Below are 17,518 nucleotides of genomic sequence, written 5' to 3'. Positions count from 1 at the left end.
TTTTTTTCTTTAAAAATGTTTAGGGGCACTCTCAATTTGACTCAAGAAAACCACCATTTTATAGTTCTAATCGGGAAAAATAAATACAGTAATTGGACAAAAGTACAAAGATTCACAAAATGTTTAGGGGTATGCATCCCCCTGCACCCCCCCCAAAAAAAAGTGCTGACTGGTAGTAATCATAACAGTACCTTGGGAATTTCCATCCTTGGTGAGTGTATGTGAATTGTGTTAGTGAACTATTTTAATGGGAAGCAAAATTTATTGCAGGAAGTAAGGTAAAGGTAAAGGTACCCCTGCCCGTACGGGCCAGTCTTGACAGACTCTGGGGTTGTGCGCCCATCTCACTTAAGAGGCCAGGGGCCAGCGCTGTCCGGAGACACTTCCGGGTCACGTGGCCAGCGTGGCAAAGCTGCATCTGGCAAGCCAGTTGGAGAATAATTAGCTTCAGCTTATATGTTTTCAAAAAAAAAGAAGTGGTTACCTTTGTTTTTAAAGTTTTATTGGGTTTATCTTCATTTGTTTTTTAATTGGTTTGTAGATTTTAGCTGTATTCTGTCTGCAGTTTTATTTGCATACTGCTTAGAGAGCTCTTTGATCCAGTGGATTATAAATATGCTAAATAAAATAAAATAAACTGCTGTTGACTCTAAAGAGGTTTTGGGAGAGGGATTAGGTGCTGGGTTAGCCAGGAGATTTGTAGACTGCTCTTGAGCTACAGAGAATCTTCTACCCTGCTCCTTGGGACTTACATGCCTTCTTGTTGTTCCGTAGGAGAACCACTATCGACCAGGGGACAGTGGCATGTGCTTGCTCTGTGAATGCTACGCCACAGGCTCTCTCTCTCGCACTTGTGACGCTGAGACTGGGCAGTGCTCCTGCAAACCGGGCGTGATTGGGCGCCGATGTGACCGCTGCGACAACCCCTTTGCAGAAGTCTCCACCAATGGCTGTGAAGGTCAGCAGTAACTCCTTGAGCACGGGCTGAGTAGAGCGGAATTCCGTTGCTGAGCTGAAGCAGGGAAGAGGTTGCTAAGCCAAATCTCTGGCCATGTTGTGGGACTGGACAAGTGATGTTACTTATCCGTCTGCCTTCCGTGAAAGGTGTTCCCTGGCTGCTGTTCATTGAGTGACTGGGGCAATGAGGGGGAACCTGTGATCATCCACTCCTAAATGTTGTTGGACTCCAGCTTCCATCAGCCCCAGGCAGCACTGCCAGTGGTCAGCAATGGTGGAAGTTGCAATCCAAGAATACCTGGAGGGCTACAGGTTAGCCACCCCTTCGGCTAAGGGCTGCCTGGATGAAGTGAGGAGATGGATTCAGCTCTAGTTCTACAAGGTCATTGTCATTTTTCATTGCCTCCAGTTTTCATCATCATTATCACATTCTGCCCTAATCTTCTCTTGATGCACTCAGATTCAATACAAACAAACAATTTGCTCTAAACATGACAATTCATTAACACAGTAAGGAATCGCAGCACAATCAATTATCTCAGAAGTGGGTTGTTATTTCCTTAATGACCCAGGATTCCTCGTTGCTCATGCTTCTCTGCCCCAAACATATGAGCGCCCCAAACATTTGCAAGAGTATGACGTCCAGACTATCTCCTACATGCTTCATTGAAGAGCCACAGTGAGTTTGCATGGAAAGGAAATCCCTGCTCACAAATTATTGCTTTCCCCCTTTGCAGTGAATTATGATAGCTGCCCACGTGCCATCGAAGCAAACATTTGGTGGCCACGCACCCGCTTTGGCTTGCCTGCAGCTGCACCTTGCCCCAGAGGATCTGTCGGTAATGAAGCACCTTTGATACGTATATTGTGTGGATGTGGGGTGGGCAGTTTGAGTTCCGCATAAGCCTTGCATGAACCAAGCACCCTTCGGCACCAAGGAGGTCTGTGTTGCTTCTGGTCAAGGGTTCCCTGTGTGCCACATGCTTAGCTTAAAAAAGGAAGAAAGAAAGAACCAGCCTGTCTGCTTAGATACAAAAGAGTGTTTGCAAATTTCAGAGGTGTAGCTGCGTTCGTCTATAGTAGCAAAGCAACAGCAAAGAGTCCGATGGCCCCTTAGAAGCAAACAAATGTATTGTGACATGTGGGCCAGAGTCCTCTGTGTTGGATGTGCACAACTCACCCTTCCCTCCTGCTGCCCCATAGGCACTGCTGTGCGCCACTGCGATGAACACAAGGGCTGGCTGGCACCCAACCTCTTCAACTGCACCTCGCTGACTTTTGCAGCTCTCAAGGGTTTTGTAAGTGTGCTTTCCTCCCTCTACATTTTCTTTGCTCTCGCAACCACCAGAATTGCATATGCTCTGCAGGCAAATGCACCTACCAACTCTCTAACCTGTACCAAGCTAGCACATATCTGAGGCCTGAGCAAATTAAGCAAGGTAACCCACTGTAACATGTTTTTCCACATTGCGAAAAGCTATAGCAAAATTTACAATGGGTATATGCTTACATCTTTGGCATAACTGATTCTAATTCTCTTCGATTTTGTGAAGGTTTAGGACCTATGTAGAGCACTGATGCTCCACCTCCTGACCACAGCAAGCCCCTTCTAGCTTTGGAGGTTTCACCCTGCATCATCCTCTAATTTCCATGCTTATCTTACAGCCAAAAGAGCTAAAATCTTGAAAGCACAGGTTTCTGGGATGCTGAATGGTGTGACAAGCGCTTCATTCAGTGCTTGGAGTGACACAGTGTCAGCCCAGCCTGGACAACCACCCTACAGGGTTATGGTTCTCACTATCTCTTGCACTTAGGAGCTGAGATTGAAGTAGCCTGGGGACTGCATTTGGTCTGTGATCCGGTTTCTGAGTGCCTTTCTCTTCCTTGCTGAGTAGGCCCAGAGGTTGTGGCGGAACGAGTCCATCTTGGACACGGAGCAGTCTCAGCGGGTGGCTCTCCAGCTTCGCAACGCCACGCAGAACACGGCCAGCTTCTTTGGCAGTGACATCAAGGTGGCCTATCAACTCTCAGCTCAGCTCCTGAAGCATGAAAGCACCCAAGAAGGCTTTGGCTTGGCTGCAACACAGGACGTGCACTTCACAGAGGTAAACCCATAGGCTCAAGTTCCCACGAGGCTATAACTGTGAAAGTCACGGCAAAGGGACACACAAGATCAGAAAGGACAGGCAAAACACGGAATAGGTTTTGTTGTAGTTGCTGCAGTGCCAGAAAGCTGCTGTGATGGTGCCTGCCTGGTCTATCAAGGGCATCTAGGCAGGATGGCTGTGCTCTGCCTTCATGGCTGCAGTCAGTGATGCTTCTAAGTACCACTTTCTGCAATCTGCAGGAGGGGAAAGTGCTCTTGTGCTCATGTCCTGCTCACAGGCTTCCCACAGGCCTCTGGGTGGCCACTGTGAGTGAATAGGGTGCTGGACTAGATGGGCCATTGGCCTGATCCAGCAGGCTCTTCTTGAGAAGGGGCTCCCAAAGCAAGCGGGTCAGCAGATGACGAGTATCCTGCTGCACCTTTGGGAGAACCAAGTTGCTCAGTGTTGCACTTGGAAAATGCTGGAGAAGGTCAGTTCAGCTTGGATGAAATGTGACTCTTTGCATCATTTGAGTTTGGAGCAACCTGCTCTTACCTATGACCCCATGGCTTTCATATGTCATAATCAAGACCGAGAATTACACTGGCCTGCATCTCAGCTGGCAAGGGGTGCAATATGGGGCAATCCCAAGCAGATCCAGTTGCAAAGCCAAATCCTCAGGTGAGCAGGGGAGGCTGATGCTTATGGGCAATTGAGGTACTGTTCCACCAAACTCAATTTTCCCTCACTAGCACCCACCCACCTACCTATCTTCTTATTTTTTACCAGTCCATGAGATGACACTGGCCGTCCTCCTCGGTCTTTGTGTTGCCTTTGTAGAACTCAGCAGGGTAAAGCATGAGGACAAAGCTGGAATCATTGGCTCTGTCTGTCATTAGCTTCTGGCTTCACTGAGTGTTGACTTTCCTGTTTTATGCCCTACCAGTCCCAGTGGGCATCAGCTGCCACTGCAGGTGAAGATCACTTTCTTGGTTCCACTAGGCTCTCAAAGGCCACAAACATTGTGAGCACCAAGACAGCTGCTTGTCCCTTGGCATGGGAATCCCAGGAACGGGCAAGCTGCCCTGTGATGGTGCTCTTGCAGCTGCTTGGCCGCGGTCAATCCTCCGTCCTGCCCACAGAAGGAACTACACACCACTTTTGCAGCTCTCATTGTGCTTTCCTTTGGCCCTGCAGAACCTGCTCAAGGTGGGAAGCACCCTGCTGGACAATGGCAACAAGCGCCACTGGGAGCTGATCCAGCAGTCAGAGGGTGGCACGGCACAGCTGCTCAAGAATTTTGAAGATTACGCCAGCACTCTGGCCCAGAACATGCGCAAGACGTACCTGAACCCCTTCACCATAATCACACCCAACATCGGTGAGAGCATGATAGCCATTAGGGCTGTTTCCCAATGAAAGGAATCTTTGCAAATCGACTAATTGTATGCATTTCAGTTGATGAGGCCATCAGTTAAGTATGCATACATTTGCAGGTGAATAAGGAAGTGCTACTGAATAATTGTACAGTACTTGTGATGATGTTTGCGTGTGGCAGGCAGACTTTTAGAAGAGGCATTTCCCTCTGTGTGAGAGAGGGAATGCTTACTTTAAGACAGAGATGTAGCACCTGTACCCCTCTTGTTGTTGTTGTTGTTTAGTCGTTTAGTCGTGTCCGACTCTTCGTGACCCCATGGACCAGAGCACGCCAGGCACCTCTGTCCTCCACTACCTCCCGCAGTTTAGTCAAAACTTTTATATGCCTGTTGTCTTTGTCCATGGAGTTTTCTTGGCAAGGATACTGGAGTGGCTTGCCGGTTCCTCCTCCAGGTGGATCACGTTTGGTCAAAACTCTCCACTATGACCTGTTCATCTTGGGTGCCCTGCTCGGCATAGTTCATAGCTTCTCTGAGTTCTTCAAGCCCCTTCGCCACGGCAAGGCAGTGATCCATGAAGGGGTGTACCCCTCTAGGCGCCATCAACCAACAGCTCACACCATCCCTAACCATTGGGCATGTTGTTTGGGGCGGATGAGTTGTTGCTGTCCATCACCAGCAGAAAGGCCACAAGCTCCCCATCTCTCTTGTAAGAAGATACTTGCTTGTAACCATTTCTGTGCATTCTTCTATTGAAAAAGCCGATCATTATTATTATTTTTAAGATGTTTCCTGTTGAATAAAGGATACCTTTTTTGTTTTTTTAATCAATTCACCTAATCAGTGAATCAACTAAATATTGCGACCCTAACACCAATGCAAATATGCAACAGACTTTGAGCCAAACAGGTTTTTGTAAACATTAATTCAAAATGAGGTCACAGTAAGCAAAACAACGTAACTATAACCGCTCTAATCTCCACCTGTTCCAGCTGCCAGCTACACAGCTTGGCCTCCTAGCTCCCTTATACATTCATTTAACATGTGAGGTGGTTTCAGAGAGAGCCCTGTTGTTAGCCACTGTTACTATGAACAGACACTCTGATTATGTGCTTTACTTCTTGTCTTATGGTTTGAAATCTTATGATTTTTTTGGCCCAAAGTCTAGAGTTGGTACTCATGGGAAAATTTGTTGGGGCTCGTGTGAAATGTTGGGAGTAATAGGTCAGTAGTCATAAATTTGGGGTTGGAAGGAAGGAAGATGCCTGCATCTCCAGCCTAAGCTGCAAATTGACATTCAGCTGGCTTGCCTAATGATAAGAAGCTTTTGCATTTTTTTTTGGCAGTTATTTCTGTGGTGAGGCTGGAGAAGATGAACTTTGCTGGCGCCAAGCTGCCTCACTATGAGGCACTCCGAGGTGAGAAACCTGCAGACCTAGAGACTACAGTCATCCTGCCTGAAAGTGTCTTCAAAGCTCCAGAGAGCAAACGTAAGTTATAGGCTTGGGAACAAACATTTCTTGGCTTTCTAGAAAGGGTTGGGGACAGTGGGCCATTTGTAGGGCTTTCTTTAACAGGACATCCCTTTTCGACAGGCGGTGGTGAGTCCAGTAAGTCCATGGAAGATTCCCCTCAAGATAACTAGAGCTCTTCTTTGGGTGATTTTGTGCAGAAAAGCAGTCTATAAATTCTGGAAATAAAATATAGAGGATCCAGCCTGACTTGGCCTGCTTCTGAGGCAAAGTTAATATCTCACTCAATGTCTCATGCTCACTTTCCAGAACCTTCTATGGCCAATGCCAAGCATCTCCCTGGTGAGGAAGAAGAACCTGCCCTGATGACAAGACAGAAGAGGCACCCAGATCTGAACGAGGGACAGGCCATTGCCAGTGTGATCATCTATCGCACACTGGCTGGTCTGCTTCCAGAGCAGTATGACACAGATAAACGGAGCCTGAGGTAACATATACTGCCAACTAAGCACGAAGGTGGGAAACCTCAGTCCCAGGGGTCAAATGTGGCTCTCCAGGCCTCTCTCTTGGGCCCTTGGCACTCTCTTCAGGGCACACCTTCTCCTCAGCCATTCCCACTCTTGCTAGGCCAGACGCCCTCACTGGCCCTGCATCACACTCTCTTTGAGTATTTTTGCCTGACGGGAATGTGTCACTGAACTCTGATAATGCCTCTTACTTGCATGGTTGGAGGGGAGATGGATTTCTGTGATTTCTCTCTCTCTCTGGCCCCCAGAAGGTTGTCTGGATGAGAATGCGACCCTCAGTAAGATAAATGTCTCCCACCTCTGACCATGCAGATGATTTCCAGTGCTTGTGGTTTAAATAGGGAGCAGGGCTCTCACACTGTTTTTGTTGTTATTTTGTATTATGGGCCACTTCACAGGCCCATGTAGGAAACAGGGATGTGGTTCAATGTGTGCCATGTGTCCTCACAGAGTCCCCAAGCGGCCCATCATCAACACCCCAGTGGTGAGCATCAGCATCCATGACAACGATGCCCTGATGCAGCGGGCGCTTGAGAAGCCCATCACGGTGCAGTTCCGGCTGCTGGAAACTGAGGAGCGGACCAAACCTATCTGCGTCTTCTGGAACCACTCCATTCTGTGAGTCCCACTGCCCAGACAACAAGGCCTGGGTGATGAAGGATGTCGGGCTGGGGGTGGGGGTTGGGGGAGAGGCACTCAGTGACACCCTAAGGCTGGCGGCTTGACCCTGACTTTTCTGTTTTCCCAGGGTCAGTGGGACTGGTGGCTGGTCAGCCAAAGGCTGTGAGGTTGTCTTCAGGAACGAGACCCATGTCAGCTGCCAGTGTAACCACATGACCAGCTTTGCTGTGCTGATGGACATTTCTCGCAGAGAGGTGAGAGAGGCAATCATGGGCTCATCTCCAGGAGATGACCTGAAGGAAGAGGGGTGGGATTGTGATGGGGATAAGGCTCCTGCCTCACAAGGGTGGTAGAACATGATCTCATTGCTAAATCATCTTTCTTATGTGTCCATTGAGACCCACTCCCTCTCTCTCTCCCCCCCAGAATGGTGAGATCCTGCCCCTGAAGACCATAACCTACGCCTCCATTGCTGTGACGCTGGGCAGCCTCTTGCTCACGTTCCTCTTCCTGGCTGGCCTGCGGTCCCTGCGATCCAACCAGCAAAGCATTCGCAAGAACCTTGTGGTGGCCCTGTTCCTCTCTGAGCTCATCTTCCTGCTTGGCATCAATCAGGCTGACCTGCCAGTGAGCTCCTGGGGTGGGGTGGGGTGGGAAGCTGTGGGGGCAAGAAGAAGCTCAGCTCAATAGGCCAGAGCCATGATTCCGGTCGCTGCCATAGGTGTGATCTCCATCGTGGGTGGGGAGCCCACTGTTAATGGCTGCTGGTGCCAACCTGGTGTCTCCTAACCGCTTTCCCTTCTCTCTTCCCTTGCCAGTTTGCCTGCACAGTCATTGCCATCCTGCTGCACTTCTTGTACATGTGCACCTTTGCCTGGGCGCTGCTGGAAGCGCTGCACATCTACCGCATGCTGAGCGAGGTGCGCGATATCAACTACGGCCCCATGCGCTTCTACTACATGGTTGGATGGGGCGTGCCAGCATTCATCACAGGTGGGGCGCAAAGCAGACACAACATCTCTTAGCTCAGGGCCATCCTGACCACTCCGAGGCCTCAGCATCCCTTTGTGAAGCCTTAGTTTGGAAAGCAGGAGGTGGGGGCAAGTGGCTCTGCCCTGCCCGCTCTGCGGTGAGCAGCTGAGGCCAGATCATAGCCAGAGAAGCCTGGCCTAAAACAGGGTTAGGGCTGAGATGGACTGGCTGCAGGCCGAGCTGTATTGGTGCATTTCAGTTCTAGTTCCTGCTATTTTGGCTGTGAGCTATTTATCTGACTGTGATTAAATGCTTCCTCTTACTCTTCTGATGGTTCTGCATGGCATCCTTGCTTAGGACTTGCTGTGGGCCTGGACCCTGAAGGCTATGGGAACCCAGACTTCTGCTGGCTCTCCATCTATGATACACTGATTTGGAGCTTCGCTGGACCCATTGTTTTTGCTGTTGCGGTGAGTAGAGAGAGATACAAGGGGCTGGTGGAGGGAAAAGCAAATGTAAATATACCATCAAAGAGAAGTTGCCTGACCTTACGGGGGCAAGTATAGGACCATTCTGATGCTCTGGGAAAAGGACTAAATCACTGTTGCAGAACCTGTGGACCCTAATTAGGGAGGGCTGTAAATTGACCCACTTTTCCCAAGCCTCTCCCACCCCATGCCCCACACCTGATGTCAGATGTGGTGTCAAATGTGAGGGCAGTTATAGACCTGGCTGCACAGGAATGGTTTTGTGTGTGTTCCTGGTTGCTCCTTGACCAGCTTGCATTTGGTGCCTTGTAAATGTGGAATTGAATGCAAGCCCCCACTGGGATTGGTTCCACTCAGGGGCTCCCAGCTGAGTTCCACACTGGAGCTGATCCCTGCCCATAGCTAAGTTTTGCAGGCACCTCCAATCAGCTGACCAGCAGTACCTGCTTCAAACTCTGTTTGGGAAGGGCACTTCCTTTGCTGTCTAGCTTCGTAACAGCAGGTGACTGACAGGTGGACGATGCTCAGCTGTCAGTGTCTGGCTTGCCAGCCACATACCGTTCCCCACCCCTCCTGTAAATAGAGAAAAAGAGGAGCTGGAGGAGGTGGGATCCAGATCCTCCAATCTGTGTTTAGTTTTGCCCCAGCCATGGGTAGAGAGGCTGTCTAGTTTTATAATCCTCTTTCCCCTTTGGAGATGTCCCCCCACCCACCCCCAGCACCATCATACAGGGAGAGAGCTAATCTTTGCAAAACGGGGAAGCCCAGAGCATTCTCAAGAAATGGAGCTGATCCTGATTCTAATGGCATGGGAATAGTCCGGGTTTGAGGGAGGACCTTGGATTGGCTGGAAAGAGAGCTGGTGCTAACCTTTCCCCTCTCTCTCCTCACAGATGAGTGTCTTCCTCTACATCCTGGCCACCAAGGCCACTTGTGCTGCTCAGCAACAGGGTTTTGAGAAGAAGGGGACAGTGTGAGTCTTAGCATTGCTCTTGCTCCACCACAATAAAGGCACATCACCATCTTCCTGTGTGTCTCCTGCACTGTCTTGCCACTTGATTCCATTGCTTGGTCATCTCTGCTGCTTCTGCTGCCATGTGCTTTCCCCCCACTGCTGTGCCATGTCCGCTGCTGCCTTCGCCACACTGCTTTCTCCCAGCTGCAAAATCCTGTTCCCCCTTCCTCATCCTCTGCATACAGCACTTTGTGCCGCCCTTTCACTTCCTACAGAACTCTGGCCAAGTCATTTCCCCCCTTTGTTGACGGCCACCCACTGTCACACCCAACCCAGCCTTGATACTTCCAGTATTCTTGAGAGCACTGCATAATCCTTCTCCATAAAGCCTAGAACTGATATGGCAAAGCCAAGAGTGCCCCACAGCTTTTGGCACATGGGATCCCTGTGAAGAGCATGTTGCTGGGGACCAGGGATGGCATGTGGCCGTGGACATAGTCCCATGGGGGCTGTGTGGGAGAGACCCCACTGACTGTGCTCCTTCTTCATTGCAGCTCCGGCCTGCGCTCAGGCTTTGTCTCCCTGCTGCTGATCAGCATCACCTGGCTGCTGGCCCTGCTGTCTGTCAACAGCGATGCCATCCTTTTCCACTACCTCTTTGCTGGCTTCAACTGCCTCCAGGTATGGTGGGCACCAGGCAGAGACTCGGGGGGGGGGGGAGGAGCTGGTGGGAAATCTCCCAAGATCAGTCATGTTGGTCCAGTGGTATTACTAGATTCCACGCACACACTAGAAATCACTTCTGTTGTGCTTAAGTCATGAGGAAGATGCTAGCTTGGAATATGATCTTTCACCCAAAGGACTGATCTCTAGCTTTGCTTAAAGTAGATTTTTTTTTTCCGCATTTCCCCCTCCAAGCTAACACATGAATTATATAAATGAGGTGCTATTTAAGAAAAACAGCAATAATTATCCGTATAGAAATTGTTTACATCTGTATTGATTCATCCATATCGGCCTAATGAAACCCTGACTGGATTTTGTGGCGTCCAGTGCAAACTTTGGATATCATGCTTTTGAGCATGTTTTTGAAGGAAAGTGCTACTCTTTGCTTTTGTGAGTCAGAAGAAACAGATGGGAAGAGAACAGCGATGCCATTTGGGATGGAAGGTGGGAATAAGTGACGGGCTTCCCCTTGATGCTGTTGATGCTTGCCTGAATGCAGGCTGGGATATTCCAGGATAAGACAGTCAAGACTTGTGATCTGTTTGGTTTCTTCCACAGGGGCCCTTAATCTTCATCCTCTGTGTCCTCTTGTGCAAAGAAGTGAGGAAGGCTCTCAAATCTAGTTGTGGCAAGAAGCATGGCACAGACCCCACATTCACCACCAAATCTACCTTGACAGCGGTGAGTGTTTGAGGAAGTGGCAACCCAGTAGCCGTTTAAGCAAGGAACAGTGAAAATCAGTATGTATGACCAGGCAGTGTTCTATAGCATGCATTTGGACATCATAATAAACTGTGGTTTAGCTTGATGGGAGGAATCCTAGGCAAACCTCAGGCTTACACACTTATCCCCTCTTCTCCTCTAGTACATCCACAAGGAGCAAATTTGAAGCTTTCATTTACAGTTTCAATTAATCATTGACTAACCCTAAATTTTGACTAATCTTAGTTCATGGTTTGTGGCTGATTTGTTTTAAACAAACCAAAGTTAAGATAGCCGGTTTGTTGGGTTTGGAAGAAGCCACAAACTACAGAAGTAAACACTTTGTCATTCCTCATTGTGGCTGTACTGAAGAAGGAGAGGGCAGAATGCATAGGCCCAGGTTGGGAGGGCACTAGGCTTATTATTCCTATCATGATCAAACCACGGTTTATCATACCAGGCAAATGCAGCCATGCTAGTTGTGTGTTCTGTTATTAAAAGAAAAAGTGAATCAGATTCCAATTCTATGCCAAGAAAAGAAGCTGGATTTGGCAACCTACATGAATCAATGCAATTAAGTAAATGTGAAGGTATTTGCTTGCTTTGCCGGATTTATTCTGCTATTGCTAGCCATGTAGAAGAAGTGTGAGTGATATACGGCACTGCCACTGGAAATTGTACACAACCTCCAGTCCACAGACTTCTGAGGTTTTCACCAGGCATCACCTTTCATCCCTGTCTTCACAGTTTTAAGGGTTGGCCCTTTTAAGAGCTGACACCTGAAGCAGAAATCCTCACATGGGCCTCTTCCCTTCCCTGACAGCAAGCATACTATTCAAAAGCAACAATGTGCTGGCCTTTCAGCTGTCTGCGGTGGCCACCTCACTCTGCCTAATGATAGGGGCAGCACAGGTGGGGGAAAAGACTCCCAGCTCTGGAATGCATTTGCTGAGAAGAAAGGAGATATATACAAGGGGAGGCAGTTCCTGCCTCTCTGCTGCTCTTAGGGTTTTCTCTCCTCTGATCACAGTGTTCTCTCACCAGGCTTATAACTGCAACAGCACCTATGTTGATGGGCAGCTGTACCACACGCCCTTTGGAGACTCCACTGGTTCCTTGCACAGCACTGTCCGCTCCGGCAAGAGTCAGCACAGCTACATCCCTTTTGTGCTCAGGTAATTCCACTTCCAGGGCCCTTCATTGCACAATGGATATGTGAAAATAGGGTGGGAAGAATTAATATTGGGCAGAGGCGGTAGGTAGTATGCCTGTTGCCATTTCAGAGCAACAGTTCGTGAGATGTTACCTTCCTAGAACTACTCACTAAACTGAATTCTTATGACCTCAAGGAGAGTTTCTGCTGAGGCTTGCCTCTTCCTTGCTCTTTTGAGGCTTGCCTCTCTGTCTCTCTTTTTGCTGTACTAAGGATTTTAGTTTGAGGCTGTTTCTTGATGTTGATCACTCAGGGGAGAACAGAGCAAATAGTGTTCCTTCTGGATTGCTGAAGTCAGAATAAGGGACAGCCACTTGAGAACTCCTTTTCTGAACCGCTTGTCACTGACATGAGCAAAGGCATGCCTCGAGGGCCTTTTGCTTTTTTATAATGTTGATGATGCAAGTCTTTCTTGCCCTCAAGGTGAATATGCTCAACACTCACAGGAACATGGTGTACAGAGAATTTATAACAGCTTTTCTGCCTGGCATAAGGCTTGCCCCTCTGCACTCTAGGAGCTCCGAGCAGCTATAATCTCTCCTGCATTATCCTTACAGGGAGGAATCTGGCTTGAACAACAGCCAGGTGCACATTGGGCCTCCAGATCCCAGTTCACTTTTCCTGGAAGCTAAGGATCCGAGCAACGGTAAGGAGATGAGAACTGGGCAACCTCTAAGCAAAACTGCAGAACTGTATGAATCTGTATTCAAAAATAGCCTTTTAAACTATGGCATGTGCTGTGATACAGTTCTTAATGTCACAGGAGATTTTCAAGATGAAGGGGAAGGGAGGGTGAGGGAGATGACTGGAATTGTTGTTGTGTCTCAGTGCTTTTTTCACAGTGTGGATATCTTGCTGAGGATCTGTGTCATTCACGGATAGACAAAGATTTTAAATGTTTTGTTTCCAATAAGGCTTTTAAACTAAAACTGACTGGGGAAGTTGGCTACTTAATAATGGACAATTGGTAATAGTCACAGTACTCTGTAAATAGTGAAAAATGTAGGAATATAATTATATCTGTTATGTAAGAGGTGATCATGCCATTTTCAGGAGGACTGAACACAATAGTGTTGTTTCCATAAATCGCCATACTGGGCTGAGATAAAACAAATTGAATGAAAGGCAAATTGCGATGGACAGAATTTGAGCAATGATAACATGATCAAAGACAAACAGGTACAAAACAGTGAGCTTCATTTCTCGTGCTTGGTGGTCCCTGGACTAAACAACATTGGACGATCCAAGATGCATGTGTTTAGACCCTTTACATCAAGTCACACATAACTTGGATGTCCAATATTGTTTAGTTTCTGTAGAAGTAATGTGGGGGCTGTTTTTACTTTTATTTTTTTTTTTAAATATTTATTAGCATTTTCAAAAAACACACAACAGACAAAAACAAGAAATAAATGAACCAAAAAACAAACAAACACAAAAATACATAATATTCAAAACTAAACAAAAAATAGAAAAAACACATAAAGTTTCTGATACTTATTATTCTTAACCTTATTTCTCAGACCTCCTCACACCTCCCCTTCTTGTATTCCAATTTAAATTGTCTGTTCAGCAAGTCCTTAACTTATTTCTTTACCTTAACTTAAACATTTGTTCTAACATACTATTGTTTTGCTTTACTTCTTTTTTCCATTTCCTCAATTTATTTTTAACAGCCTTATTTTCAATTAATTTAAAAAGAGAGAAAAAAAAACCAGTTTTACCCTATTAATATCACACATCAATACTTATACCCCATTAATTATTCTTAAACCTTTTTCCTAAAGTCGACCAAAATTTCCCTTCCACGATTTACCCAATTTCCTTACCATTAACAAAATATAAAAAGCAAATTATCCTTATGTACCCTTTGGATTCCCAACCTCCACCCACCCTTTTCCCGGTTCCAGTCCCCAACCAATATCCATCAGTCTTTATATTATTAATTTAGCCTGGAGATCTCACGTCCGAGGCCCTTGTATCTCTCTCAGTTCCTTTCTGCCGGTCTCTTTGATAGTCCTTGATGTTAAGCCCCAAGTCTCGGAGGGGCTCCGGCCCAACAGAATCCATGTTGCTTCCAGCCAGTCCTCCATACTTAAAAGCAAAGCCTATGGGGTGCTCCAACTCTTGTTTCAAATTTCTTTCAAATCCAAATGTCCCCAAAGCTCCAGCTTTCACCTTCAACAAATTTGTAATCCTCAGGTCTTCAGATCTCCTCCAAAGGGGATCTCTCCATTTTCCAAACTCCCATTCAGACCAGGCTTTCCACATCCAGTTTTTATTGTCCTTTTTTATCATCATGTCAGGCCTCATATTGTAACTCTCCTTTAACTCCTGCAAATCTCCTGCTCCTCCTTCATTTTCTTCAAAAACAGCATATTGCTCCATCATATCTGCACTTTCAGTTTCATTTATTTGTTCAGTTGAACAGGCTTCCTGTTTCAAGTCCTTATCAGGCTCTAAACTGTTGTTTACTGTCCAGTATAGTAGTGATACCTTTGTAGACAAAGCATTGTATTCATCTTGCAAGTTTCCCAAGAGAACGAGTGCTCTGTCCAATTCTGCTTGGAATTTACATACTCCAACCATTTTTGTGATGTAATGTCCCTATTACCCCTCTAGGGGGATTTTAGATCCTTAATGTTCCTTTCAACTCAAAACCAAAAGTCCAGTTATTTTGTATCAGCCCTCCTTATTTTCAACAAGTTATACCAAGTAAACCAGCAAAAACGGTAGAAACAATGTTCTCTTTTTCCAGCTGACAACTAGCTGACTAGCAGCTCACTTGACAGCTGTCAAAATCTTCAATGCAACAGGCTTTCTCATAGGACGTTCCCGGGTCTCGGGGGGGGGGGTGAAATTTCAGCTCCCAAAATTCTTTTTATCCTCCAGTAAATCTTCTTATAGTGTCAAAACCGTGAAGTCAGGATCTTTCATTGAAAAACAAGAAACAGATTCTCTCGACCTTAGCTGCCCAGTCCTTTGCTTTAAATTGTTTACAAAGAGGGGGGGGTGGACTTCCTTTTTAGCCCCTTCCCGCTCGTTCCAAATCCAGAATTAGAAATTTTTAAAGTTCCAATCTCCGTATTACTCACGGGTTTATGTTTTGGAGTCCAATCGGTCTTGGAAGAAGTTGGCGCTCTCTGTCAATGGCTTGCGGCTTCACTCCGTAGGCGAGGGAGTACTCTCAGCACCACGCCTCACCCTGCTTCCGTTCCGAAGCCTTTAAAAAGGCTCCGTCGCGGATTGGGGGGGCGCAAATGGTGCCCGCCGAGTCTCTGTGTTCACAGGCATCCGCGCCTGTGATTTTAAGGGTCTCCGCTTCGCCGCAGCGGGCAGACCCAGACGCTACGGAGCCGATTCCCTCCGGAGCTCGGAGGGAATCCGCCATTAAACAATGGCGCCAACCCGGAAGTCGTGTTTTTACTTTTAAAACAGGCACAAGAAGCTCATGCTTTGGTGATTATAGCAGTGTTGTGGAAGGGGGTGCTTAACCCTTTCTGCTCACACTGTTTCCCTGATCACTCCCCCCCCCACTTTCTCCTGGATGCTGATAAGAACTTGGGGGAGGTTTGGCATAGGAGGGAGAGGTTAAAACCACCTCTCCTAGTTCTGCTGATATCAAATTTTGTGCCTGTTTGATGGTTTATTAAAAAGTCATGTGATCCATTTACAGATCTCCTGCATTGCATGTAGTTTGGACCCCCAAAACACAGACACCACTAGAATTTGTTTTTGTTCCTATAAAATTATCCAAATATTTATCAGAGGTATTTCACACAATCAGACTGACAGAGACTGTGAGAGAGGAATAGATTCTGAGCTAAGACGGGCACTTGCTGAAGCAGTTGTGTGATTGCCAAGAGGAATGCCACATACATGCACAGCTCGAAACTCCTCATTTATGCTGTCACCAGAATGTCGCTTCGATGGAAGCGTAATAAATGTAGGTCACTGTGAACTGGGCCTTCAGGGAAGCGAATGCACAAAAGAATTGCTTCCACACATGTCGAAAATCAGCTGATTTGGTTCGTAAGGACTGCTCCAATTCACCATCAGGACCCTTGCAAATTTGAGATTAAAACCAACTTGAGTTAGGGATACCAGGCGTTTGTGTGTGGCACCAGTTGGGAAAAGACTGGATGCAACAGGGATGGTTCTTAGACTGAAAGCCCCCTCCGCCTAGGTAGAGTGATGAACACACTCTCTCTAACCACCCCTCTCCTTTGGACACAGAGCGTGACACTGACTCAGACAGCGACCTCTCCCTGGAGGATGACCAGAGTGGCTCGTACGCTTCCACCCATTCCTCTGACAGTGAGGAGGATGAAGAATTTCCTAGGGAGCCCTGCTGGGAAAACTTGCTGTGCCCCAACAATGAGAAGCTGCCAGCACACAGCACTCCAAAGGGTAATGCTGGGGACGGCTTATTATCATTATTTATTTATTTTATTCATTTATATAGACCCTGACCCACCTGCCAACCATAAGCTCTTTGGGTTCTCTACAACATAAAAACAAAAGAAACTATTGGGGGGGGGGAAGCAGATTTAAAACACAGCTTCTGGCAGCTCCAGGGATATCTGAGCCCTCCTACCTGTGGACTGGTGGGACGGGGTCAGAATTTGCAGACCTTGTGTTCAAACCTAGGTTTATTTTCTCTCTTTCCCCCAGTGGACAACCTCACTGGCCCTGGGAAACCTTACTGGCCAGGTGACTTTGTGACCACCGCTAGCGAGAGCGATGGGCATGTTGGCTCAGAGAAGCTGCGCGTGGAGCCCATGGGAAAGAATGACCGGCTGGGGCTCACAGAGGAGATGCCCAGAGAGAATGGAGAGACACAGACCAGGGACGGCATCTTGGGCTCGCTGCCTCACCCCACAGCCCAGCCCCAGAAAGGTAAGGTTTGACTGTGGGAGACCCCAACGCCCACTCACCTGCTCACCCATGAAATCTTAGAAGGGAGCCCCTCCATCTGAGGTACCTTGCAGAATTGCGTCCTGGAATCCCAGTCCTATTCATCATATCAGTTGCAGAATTCAGCATCCTAAAGCCTCAGCCCAGAAACAGGATTCAAAGCAGTTAGTTACCTGGTGAAATTTCATGGGGCTGAATATGATTTGTGGGGTTCAGGGTGTGGTCAGTACACTGCATAGCTCCTTGCCCCTTGGCGTGACTGGAAGCTGCTCACACACTTTTTCTTGATTGACATCATAAATGTGGGTGGCAGAAGCACTTTTTTATGTGGTGCAGAATAGGGATCCTGTGTCTGGAGTGCTGAGCATACTGAAGCCTCATGCCAGGACTGTGGAACCTGTGGCCCTCCAGATATTGTTTGACAGCTAATGGTGCAGCAATAAAACTGCTAGCACATTGGCAAAGCTAAGCAGCATCTAGTCTGGTTTCAAATTGGATGGGGGAC

At 47.4% G+C, this 17,518-nt stretch overlaps 1 protein-coding gene across 2 annotated transcripts in view; it reads left to right on the top strand.

Moving 5' to 3' along the window:
* CELSR2 (cadherin EGF LAG seven-pass G-type receptor 2) overlaps positions 1–17,518 on the top strand; it is a 110,913-nt gene that overhangs the window by 87,098 nt on the left and 6,297 nt on the right. For both annotated transcript variants that reach the window (XM_053392861.1, XM_053392860.1), the window contains exons 15-33: positions 775–958; positions 1,695–1,796; positions 2,161–2,255; positions 2,853–3,062; positions 4,242–4,425; positions 5,767–5,910; positions 6,202–6,379; positions 6,870–7,037; positions 7,168–7,294; positions 7,467–7,667; positions 7,859–8,033; positions 8,370–8,482; positions 9,394–9,473; positions 10,010–10,136; positions 10,740–10,862; positions 11,928–12,058; positions 12,654–12,742; positions 16,333–16,506; positions 16,771–16,995. In XM_053392861.1, coding sequence (XP_053248836.1) covers positions 775–958; positions 1,695–1,796; positions 2,161–2,255; positions 2,853–3,062; positions 4,242–4,425; positions 5,767–5,910; positions 6,202–6,379; positions 6,870–7,037; positions 7,168–7,294; positions 7,467–7,667; positions 7,859–8,033; positions 8,370–8,482; positions 9,394–9,473; positions 10,010–10,136; positions 10,740–10,862; positions 11,928–12,058; positions 12,654–12,742; positions 16,333–16,506; positions 16,771–16,995 — 2,830 coding nt within the window. The remainder of the gene's footprint in view (positions 1–774; positions 959–1,694; positions 1,797–2,160; positions 2,256–2,852; positions 3,063–4,241; positions 4,426–5,766; positions 5,911–6,201; positions 6,380–6,869; positions 7,038–7,167; positions 7,295–7,466; positions 7,668–7,858; positions 8,034–8,369; positions 8,483–9,393; positions 9,474–10,009; positions 10,137–10,739; positions 10,863–11,927; positions 12,059–12,653; positions 12,743–16,332; positions 16,507–16,770; positions 16,996–17,518) is intronic.

This window comes from Podarcis raffonei, chromosome 6, assembly GCF_027172205.1.
Source record: "Podarcis raffonei isolate rPodRaf1 chromosome 6, rPodRaf1.pri, whole genome shotgun sequence".
NCBI lineage: Eukaryota > Metazoa > Chordata > Lepidosauria > Squamata > Lacertidae > Podarcis > Podarcis raffonei.
Note: the sequence above shows the minus strand (reverse complement) of the source record. Positions and strands in the feature narration are given on the sequence as shown.